The sequence below is a fragment of the Nannospalax galili genome, unplaced genomic scaffold (assembly GCF_000622305.1).
Source record: "Nannospalax galili isolate Female #2095 unplaced genomic scaffold, S.galili_v1.0 scaffold604, whole genome shotgun sequence".
Taxonomy (NCBI): Eukaryota; Metazoa; Chordata; class Mammalia; order Rodentia; family Spalacidae; genus Nannospalax; species Nannospalax galili.
This window is the reverse complement of record NW_008350472.1, coordinates 1,115,880-1,126,970: the sequence shown is the minus strand read 5'-3', so window position 1 is coordinate 1,126,970 and position 11,091 is coordinate 1,115,880. Positions and strand designations below refer to the sequence as shown.

General features: G+C 38.9%; 1 protein-coding gene across 2 annotated transcripts in view; it reads left to right on the top strand.

Moving 5' to 3' along the window:
* Positions 1 to 7,077: 7,077 nt before the first annotated feature.
* Positions 7,078 to 11,091, top strand: part of Rgs7 (regulator of G protein signaling 7) — a 228,618-nt gene continuing 224,604 nt past the window's right edge. Inside the window, exon 1 of one of the 2 annotated variants that reach the window (XM_008847789.3) lies at positions 7,078 to 7,176. In XM_008847789.3, coding sequence (XP_008846011.1) covers positions 7,080 to 7,176 — 97 coding nt within the window. In that variant the 5' untranslated portion in view covers positions 7,078 to 7,079. The remainder of the gene's footprint in view (positions 7,177 to 11,091) is intronic. The other variant, XM_008847790.1, reaches the window with a different exon arrangement.

Genomic DNA, 11,091 nt, shown 5'->3' with positions numbered 1-11,091 from the left:
AAAGCTCACTGAGTAGTTCGGCATTTGGTTCAAAACGCTTTTCTGTTTCAATTTTCTGTGTCTTTGTTTAATTTAGATTGTTCAGCAGTCTCTCTCTGTTTTTCTCTCAGATTTTTCTTATAAACTTTCTGTTATAGGCTACCTCTGTTTCGTTCTCATGTGGGATAAGACAAAACAGACATCAGTTTTTGGTCTGTCCACCCTCCCTTTGAACATTATAAGTCAGAATTTTTGCCTCAGTTTCAGATATAGGAATGAGAGAGAGAAGTGAATTTTTCCCAAGGTCCCTGGGTCATCAGCTTTGAAGCTCAAGGTGGTGTGGCAGTACAGGTTACTGCTCCATGCGGTGAGTCCTGAGAAGACTTAATAGAGAAAGAAAGGCTACTTCAGGAGGAGGCTGTGGGGTATCCTGAGGCCACCGTCTGTGGGTGACTCACAGTCTTACCTTTGAGCTCTATAAAACAGCTCACAAAAGTCATATAGCTCTGTTGGTAAAGAACTTGTGCTAGTCTAGCTAAATCTATAAGCCCAAGGTCTAGGCTAAGGCCTCAGAACAACATAAAAAGTCAATCCATTAATAAATTAATAAAATAGTAAATTAATATTATTGCCACTTATAACCCAAGCAGTCTTAACAAACACATCTAAAACATTAAAAAACAAAAAAAAGTAAAAATATGCCCATTTATTTGGATAGAGGCCCTATTCCTCAGGACAGATGAGAGAAATGTTTTGTCTAGGGACAAATCATAAAAATGCCATCATACATTTTAAAACTTTTATTTCTGTAAAAAATTTAAAAGATAAAATCTCTGAGCTTTTAAATAATCTTTGTTTTTGAAGAAAAAAATAGATATACAACAAATGTAGGTCAGATTTCTGCAACTAGATTTCACTGACCTGACTTTGGAGTTGTAATTACTGATGAAAAGAGCAGCTTTTCCATATATGCAGAGAGTAATTAATTCTGAATTAAGATACTGCCACCAATTGCCATGTGGGGAAAATAATCAATTAGAAGCAGGCTTAATTGAATTATTGCAGCAAAACACAGTTTGTGTTGCAAATTTTAATCTCATTATTGTTCAACGTGAATTGGAAATGAACGCAGCTTTCTCTGTTCAACACTGCTCACTTCAGAAGTGGAAATCATTTTCTCCCCTAGAAAAGCTTTCTGAAGGAAAAAGAATGACAGGCAGATTTAAATTCTGTGATACCTGCCTCCACCTAATTGCCTAAGAAATCCAAGAAGCACTTTAGTGATCATTTCTCCCATTTTCATAACTAGCACTTAAAATGACGTGGCACATGATAAATTGAAAGTATGTGCACAAGGAAAGCCCATTCAAGGTGCCCATTGAGGCACTCATTAAATCTCCAATTGCCTGTGCTTAATGGTGTGTTATAATAAGAAGTTGGAAAACTTCCTTTGAAATTTGATTGATTCATTTCTCTTTCAGAAACAGAACAGAAACAGAAACACAGCAGTATGAAGTGTTTTAACTTCAGTGATTTGCCTATAGTTAATATGTCTCAGAAAAGGGTTTGGGATTGGGGTTAAGACGTCAATGGCGAGCAAAGACATCAAAGGCGAGCGATGATACTGTGCAAAACTTTCTGACGAACATAGTCACAAGTTAATTTAATTAAACTTCCATTGTTGTTCTGAACATTGGAGAACTAGAAAGGTTTCTCATCAGGATGTGGGGACCTGTCTGGGGGCCCCTCTTCAATAACTCCCATCTCTTCAAAGATGGACCTGTATAATGGGCTCCCTGCCCCGAAGTGTGTGGGCTGGGACTGTTTAACCTGATAAGTTGTTTGAATGACACCCCAAACACTGAGCTGTTGCCCAAGCTATTCAAGAAGAAAAGCTAATTATGAATTCCTGAAAAAGAGCTCTGTGTTGGTGTTCAATAGAGCTTTTTGTTTTGAGAGCTTATATATGACTATGAATTAGCAGAATCTACAAGCAGGAAGACATTGTCATAATCAGCCTCTGATGTAATGTGACAAAGTGAAGGAAGAAATTCCTCAAGTAAATAAGCTGAGAAATCCCTCTAGTCAGTGGAACTGAACAAGTAAGAAGATGTTCCTAACGTACTGTGTGCTGTACCATCATTTTCTACCTCTAGCTTGTTTTTACACCAAATATTAGCTAAAAAGAAAAATATCATTTATAATAGCTCATAACCAAATTTTTAATTAATTAAAATTTCACACTGAGGCTTTTAGAAAAATTAGATATGAACCTTCAACCAAAAATTTGCCCTCTCATTTTTAATTGAACCTCCATTATATAGGTAAGACATTTTATATATTAGCATTATATAGATCAATAAAATTTCTCAGTAAGTTCACATCTAAGGGAGAATTAATATTTTCCTAAGTTTTACCAGTAGCTCAGATGTGAACGTTTCCATAATACGAGTTTTTAAAAGTTTTGACTGCATGGTTCCATAGGTATTCTCAAAACTGCTTTGGAAAAAGACAATTGTTCAATTTTCATCACACATAATGAGTCCGTTTGCCCAGGAAGGAAAAGATTGATTTTGTCAATAATATTGAATTCGATTCAATTACTTTTGTTCTTCTAAAGAACCTCAGGAGGCCATTTCATCAGGAAAATATGAGAGCACTGACATTTTTATTTTGTCAGAAATGAATGCAATCTCATTTTTTCCTATATATATTTGTTTTTCATATTTTACATGGCTCTTGCTTATATACACAAATATCCCCTTCTGACATTCTTTTAATCAAATTCCCTATCTTTCAGGGACCAACACAAACAGTCTTCTCCAAGAAATCTAAGTTATAACTTACCCACAGGTACTTTTGAGGAAGTTGGATGTAGCAGAGTAGCACATGACAGAATATTGCTTCTAATAACTACGTGGTATGTGATACAGCTGGATCCTAAAGAAAATGGCCTGTGGCTTCCTAGTACAGTGAAGGGAAGACAGAATGACCTTGAGCGTGACTTTAGTACGGACATTTAATTAGCATTATTTCATCAATTTTTATCCCTGGTAAAAGCTGTTTACTCTTATTATTATCCCTTGCTACAGATGAGAAAACTGAGAATTGAAGTTATAAACTAACTCGCTTATTCATGTAGCTTGTCAGCAGCACAGTCAAGATTCAAACTCAGGTCTCGCTTGCCTCGATGCATATTCCTTATTACCGTGCTAATTCGTTCAAATTAGCACGTGCTGACAGTTTGAAGCAAATGTGTCTGTAGAAGTTTCTCTTTCATTTAATATTCACATTTATTTGTTGCTGACAAGAAATTGATTCTAATTTAGGAAACTTCCCCACCTGTGAAGTCTGTTGATTATTTTCCAGGTTTCAGTAGTTTTGAAGCTAGAAGAAAATACCACAGATCAGCTGCTTCTGACTTCTTTAGAGGGTGAAGAAAATAAGATTCAGGGACACTGACCAAGACATGACAGTTCTCTTGCCCATAGCCCAGTATCCTATCCTCCACGCTCACTGGCTTTACATCGGAAGCCAGTCTATGGGAACAACAACACAGTCCACCTCTTTGCCACATGGAGACATTCCATGTGACTAAGGATGTACATATATAGTTCACCCTTTATGCCTCTTGGTTCTGCATCCAATGGTTCAACCAACTGTAGATCAAGAACATTTTAATTATGTCTGTGAAATTATCTGAAAATAAATTTATTGATAATTTAAAGATTATGTGTAGATAAGGAGATACAGATTTCTCCCTTCCATTGTCCCCCCAAAATGCAGGGCAATGACTACGGAACAAGATTCACATTGTGTTAGGTGTTATCAGTAACCTGGAGATGACAAAGTACACAGAATATGATAGGCCTAGGACATGATAAAAAACTGCACCATTTTATAGAGGGGACATGAGGGTCTGTGGATTTGTGTGTGTCTGTTGAGTACTGGAAACAGTCTCTTAAAGATAGCAAAGAATACCATATCATCTATCATCATCTATCATCTATCTATCTATCATCATCTATATATCTATCTATCTATCATCTATCTATCTATCTATCTGTCTATCTATCATCTATCTTCTCTATATAGTTACATGTACACACATATATACACACATACAGATGTACACACATGCATCTCAGTATCTTCTCATGGAACTCATAAAATAACTGTGTTTTTTGGCCTTAAACAAAATTACCCCAGAGGCTTTTAATATGTGTTAAAATCAATTTTATAATCTTTCATTCCTCTTGCTGCCCAATTTGACCTAATAGTTTTCCTGTGTTTAGCCTCCTTTTTCTGACCCAATTCCTGTTAACGATGAGAAACCAGATAGTCAAACTTATGTTAAAGCCATGACTACATAAACACTAACAGACTCTGAGATAGTTCTTGGGGGACTAAGGAGAGAAGATGGATATGTTTCACAGGTGGCTTTTGTGACTCAGTTTAGATTCTAGAAAGCAGGGCGTTGGTTTTTTTTTTTTCTTTGCCTTTGATTTTGGTTTTTATTGTTTTGTATATTTGTTTGGTTTTGCTCATTGTGGTCTAGAGTGCGGTTCATGGATAAATACAATGTGAGTAAACACAGAAGCAGCGGAATGCTTTTCCAGGCTTCCATTTTTCAGCTTAGAAAACAAGTTCTAGTTTTCACATTATAGTTATTTTTTTTCCCATCATAGAAAGTATGACTCAGATCCCAGCACTCCAGTGGTAGAGACAGGAGTACACTGAGTTCAAAGCTTCTTTTGGGCTACATTGCAACATTCTGGCTCAAGAAAAAAATAAGAAAGAAACTGTAGCTCAGAAAATATGGAGGATTGTGAAATACAACACAGGTCTCTTTGAGTCCTCAAACCTTCTAGTCTTGCTGCACGTGGCCCCTCATTGCGGAGGTGACGTGATGGAGAATGTGCTGCTCCTCACTACCCTGTACCTGGATATAGTGGTGCCACGTTCCTGGGTGACTACAGGAAGAGGCCAAGTGGGCCCAGCAGCTGTCTAATCGGTGGGCTTAAGCCTTTAAGCAGATAACGCAAAGGCTTAAGGGCTGATATGAGCCAGGTGAAGCAGATTATTCTTCATTTTTGAACATTGTATCAGGTGAATCATTGGTAAATAGTGACAAAACAGTCAGGTAGACTATCCATTTTCATGTTTCCATACTTAGATATCTTTATTACAAAAGCAGAGTATTTGGTTACTACCAGGATCTTGTGAGGGCCATAGTAAAAGTACCTTCAATTATATTTGAATTCTGAACTGAGACTGTCAAAGAAAAGGCATGCATGTACAGGGGTCACAGAGTCCCCTCATTTGCTCTTATCTGTGCACAAGGGCATCAGTTTTTAAACCCATTTCCAAGGACACTTGCTCATGGACTGAAGCAGCCTCTCTACAGCGGGACTGGCTGTAAGCTTCTAGCAAGAGAGGATGGGTGGACCTTGGTGGTCAGTTTCTCATTCTGGACTCAATTCTGACCATCTAATATATCCGTCAGCCCAGATCTCCTGGAGTAAGTGTAGGGACAGACACAGGCAGAGGGACAGGGTTAATTATCTCTCCTTGAGCAAAGAAATCTGAAGATGAAGAATAAACATCCCCAAGTCTCAGGGGTAAATGCAGACATTTCAAGTCCAGTATTTATTGACCTGTCTATTGACTATACTTTGTGTATGTTGTGTCATTTAACTTTAAAATGCTTTACCCCATTCCAGTACCAGGTCCATAAACAACACTGTAAAGGTTTAATTCTAAGTATTATTTTCACTGTTTTATGAATGAGGAAGGGCAATCTTAGAGAAATTACTTAACTAGCTTAGTGTATAATAATTAGAAGAACAGAGAGTCAAATCCAGACCTGCTTAGATGAAGTCTCATTCTTTCCACATTCTGGGTACTTCTTATATTATGAAATCTAATGGTACCCAAGAATATTAGACTTTCTAGTTGCAAATCATTTGAGAACTGTGTGGTAGGAGTTTGGTGACTCATTAAAATATAGACTGTGATTTCTTTTAAAAAAAGCTTTTTACTTTGAAATAATTTTAGACTTACAGAAAAGTTGCAAAAATAGCCCAGAGAATTCCCATAAGGCCTTTACTTGGTTTCCCTTAATGTTAGCATCTTACATAGCCATGGCATAATTTTCAAGATGGGAATTGGTAATGAGTCAATGCTAACTAATAAACTTTACGCACATTTCACCTTAGTGTTTACTGTTGGCTGTGATTTTTTTTTTTTTTGTAATTTTGATGTTGACTCTGACCTAGAGTTGTTCATTTATGACTGACTGTAGGTTGGGTAAATGAATTAATGGGTTTTAAGCCCCGCCCTGCAACTTGGGATTGTTGTGGGGGTTTCTGCCTAATAGGTGTATAAAGCACGTGGGGGAAGTCTGGGGCTTTTATTTGAATGAATGAGACTTTAGAACTAAATTCCACTTGAGAGCCCTTTAGAACTGTGAAAAATGCCAGTGCAAGGAAGAATACACTAACAAGACTGAGAGAAGCGCATCACATAAACTCTGCTAAATGAGCAGAAAGCTGTAGTGGAACATTATACTGCGTGTACATGTGTGTGCATGTGTGTGTGTGTGTGTGTGTGTGTGTGTGTTTCATCTTACACCGTGTGTGTGTGTGTGTGTGTGTGTGTGTTTCATCTTATACCAGCAAGAGCTATAGTTACTCCCCATATTCTCAGGCAGATTGAACTTGAATGTCAAAACAAGTAACAGAAACTCCTGGTTTGAAGAGAAATCCAAGCAGATTTTTAAGGCTTCGACAGTGCTTTCTGACAAGTTCAAAACTGAACATCTCGACTTCATAACCAAACAATGTGAAACTTGGTCAAAGACAATATCTAAAGCACAGAATCCCCATGAATAGCTTAGTGCACCCCTACACAACCTTCCCCCTCTGCTTCTTTCCTTCTCTTATAAATCAACTTTAAAATAGTAATATATCAAATTCTAGAAAGGCAAGAATAAAGGGTTATTCTTAACGGAACAAAAACTAGTGTTCAAAATTATTAATTTGATTTGTTTTTAAGAAAATCAACTTTCTAAAGGTTTTCATTGTTTTATTATTGTTTAGATGGAAGATGTCATAGCACGCATGCAAGATGAAAAAAATGGAATTCCTATCCGTACTGTCAAAAGCTTCCTTTCCAAGATACCTAGCGTGTTCTCTGGTAAGTATGCATTCAGCACCTCTCACATAACCATGTGAAAACTCTAGTTTGTTGGATAACTACCTATAAAATGCCATGGCATGTTCATCTCATGTTAGAGCCTAGAAATAAGAGTAAGAGCTGATAAGAAATGAAAAGTCATAACCTGTTGCCAAGTCAGTTTGGAAGGACAGAATGAGCAAATGTGAAATAACAGAGAACAACAATGTGAAAATAAATAGTAATGTGTGCAGCCATGCCACACAGATTATATATATAGAAATTAAGAGTGAAACAAATCGATGAGAAGGCAAGGAAGAGGTCTTGAAGCACAGCATTGCTCAGAATTAGAAAGTGAGGAGGAATCCTATCATGCAAGGACACAGCTACACCAGCTGTGCCTGGGATCAATCAGTGACCACACTGTGGAGAGAAGGCAGGAGCGTGGGGACAGGGATGATTGGAGGTGGCTCCACTTGTGAAAGTGTCTGGAAGCCAACACCAGTAATGTGATTCTGACAAATGTGGTTATGGAGAGGTTTTACAGCTTTGTGTAGAATGTTTGGACGAGGGGCTGGGGAGCTGTCTCAGTCTATAAAGTGCCTGGTACAGAAGCACCAGTGCTGAGTTCAGCTCCTCAGAACCCATGTAAAAAGCTGAGCATGGCAGGGTAGGTCTGTGACACCAGCCTTGGTGGGAGGGGTGGGAAGAGACAGGCAGGTTGTTGAACGTCATTGGCTATCCAATCTGGCACAATCAGTGAGTTTCAGGCTGAGTGAGAAACTCAGTCCTAAAGAATAAAGATGAGGGTTGGAGACATAGGTCAGTGGTTAACAGCACTGGCTGCTCCTGCAAAGGACTGGGGTTTGGTTCCCAGCACCCACATGGCGACTAACAATAGCCTGTAACTCCAGTTCCAGGGGATCTGATGCCCTCTTCTGACCTCTGTAGGTATTGCACAACATGGGTGCATCCAAATACATGCGGGCATTACTCTCATACACATAAAAGAAAAATAATACATAAAATATTAAAAAAAGAAAAGAATAAAGATGGAGAACAGTCAAAGAAAAATATCTGACATTATCTTTGGGCCTCTGTGTGAAGAGAGGGAGGGAGAAAGAGAGAGAAAGAAATATTAAAAAAGAGTGTTATGATGAATATGCTCTGGTCTTATTGACCCTCAGTGGGGACTATGGCCACTGTGGTAGGTGTTAGGCTCTTGTAGGAATAGCTTGAATACCAAGATTCTAACAGCCAGACACTGAAGGAAGAGAGAATGCAAGAGACTCTTGAAAACTGGTCATGCAGGATAAACTAGTACAGGAACCAACATTTCTGTTTTCGTCCCGGTGACTGAAAAGTAGAGTTCTTATCAGAAATAGGAAACTACAGATTTCATTGGCAATGCTGTGTGACCCAAGGTAAAACTGTGTGTTCTGTGAGGCTGTGACAAGCCCTGCTGTGCCTGGCTCAGACTGGTTAGGAAAGAATTAGTTGAGACCAGATCCCCCAAAGCCTGAGAGGCATCCAGGATGGACAGAGGTGATTCAGGAGACAGAAGCCAGGCATGAGCGGGAGGGAACACAGCAGGATCCAGTGTAAAACCTATGTGATGCTTCCTCCTGAAGCAGGATCAAGGGAGACCATGACAAGGAGGATTCAACCTTGGGACAGGAATGAGATGCAGAACTGAGGGAGCACATAGGCATACACAGGGTTGAAGTTTATAGCTCTGCTGATCTCAGAGGGAAAGGAGAGGCCTTGGATCTGGTGAGAGCTTTGATAGAGGGAATTTTTCCTAGTGCCTGACCTCATTCCTTCTTGTGTCCTCCTTGTCCTGCTTTCTTGTCCTTCCTTAACAATGCCCTGTAGCTTCTACACATGGGCCCTGACTCCTCTGCTAATCTCACAACTTCTACATGATTCCCACTATTAAACTGTGTCCATTCTCCAACAATCAGCAGAGAGCTCTGTAGTGATAAGTATCCAGAACTGTTTTGTTTCCCATCTTTCCCTTCTTCATCCTTTTCCCTTCCCCTTCCTCTCCTCATCCTCCTCTTCCTCCTTCTTTTCCTCCTCTCCTCCTCCCCCTCTCCTCCTCCTTCTCCTCCTCCTCCTCCTCCTCCTCCTTTCTTCTCTTTCGCCCTCCTGCCCATATGTTTTAAAAAGCAATAAAATAATGAAACCCTTTAAACGGTTTAGCTTTTCCAAAAAAAATCCATTTTTATAATTTTGTTAACTAGTTTGGCACAACTCACAATGATCCTGTATTGTATTCTTGCCTTTACAACTCTGTTACATTAATAGTTCTAAGTTTGGTTAATAGAAGATAGAGAAAGTAGCAAGTTAACGGTAGCCACTGGGGTGCAGTGAGCTACCAATAGAAATTTTGCGTTGGAATATTGCCTTTGTCTCAGTTTCACATTTTTTTTTTGGTTACAAAATTATATACTCTACAGGGGACTGAAATCTTTTATTAAGGTTTTTAGGTAGGAACACCCCAGCTGTAAGCTTCTGGAAGAATTCTTCACTCTCAGCATTATGTTAATGAAAAAATAAGATTGAATGTATATAGGTTGAGAATATACCCTAGGAATCATTTATTGTTATTTTAATGCTTAATAATATAAAACAATAGTGATAGCAACTAAATATAGAAAATATAAAATATGATATTAAGGTATGTATATTCAAATTGTGCCTCTGTATTTCTTAGGACTACTCAGGAGCTGTCTGCCTCACAGTTTAATCAGCTGCTTTGCTACAGAATTAACTAATATGTCTAGAATATGTTGGCCTCTTTGTAATAACGTTCTCAAATGTTGGTGGCCGCGCCCACCTACTTTGTAGACTTTTTCACTTAGTTTGAGAGATTTCCCTTCCCAGCACTTCACGGTCTCCAGGAATTTGTTCCTCGGTCCTGTAGTTGTCCCACTTCCTACCTGTTGCTTCTGTCATGACCCTTGTTTACTCTTTCTCTCCCCCAGCCCTCCTTGTATTCTTCAGGGAAACCAATGAAACACAGGCTGTACTAACTTTATCACCCCTAGTGGAACCAGAAACCAACGATGATGATGGCTTGTGATACACGGAAGGGATGGTATTGAAATCGCTATGGACAGGAGTTTATCCATGCTTTGTACAATTCTGTAATTTTGAAGGAGTCTCAATATCATTCATCTAACCTTTCCAGGTCATTCACTTATTGTCTTATGGTCTTGATACTGCAAGTATGCTCTATGGACCAATAGTTTAACATCACTTGGAAACTGTGTATAATATCTGGGCTCATCACAGATCAAGCAAACAAAGAGCCTTAATTTTAACAATGAAATTTAAGAAGTATTTCCTTGTGTGTTCCCACAGAAGCCTGATGATATATCTAGGCAGGGATCAGGTGCCTCTCATTTTATCCAGATGCTGGACAGTGTCTAATCTCCTTGTGCAGATCTTTCAGTTATTTCTCAAGAACTCTGACCATCTTTTCTATAGCCTGGCCTCAAGCATAGCACCCACCCCCAGCATATCTTTTTGTTTGTTTGTTTCACTTGGAAGAAGAACAAGAATAGGAAAAATAACATAGTTCATAGTGTTCTCTCTACCCCTAAGCTAAGAGCTTCAGGAACCCCCAGGACTGAGGATGCCAGCAGCTTTGGGGAGGGAAGCATAGTAACCAGCTCAATTAAGTAGTACCCATGCTTCAAAGACAGGGTATTAGGGATGTGATTTAGTGGTAGAGCACTTGCCTAGCATGTATGAGAACTTGTGTTCCATAAAAAATCAAGTAAACATGTTATGCCATGGTGACCAAGTTATGTGTAAGGCCACTAGAGTAAGAACAGAGCTATGTTGAAAAATGACAGATGCAGCACCTTTCCTGCAGCATCTGGGATCCAGACCCAAAGTTACACAGAAGAATCCTATTATGATAAA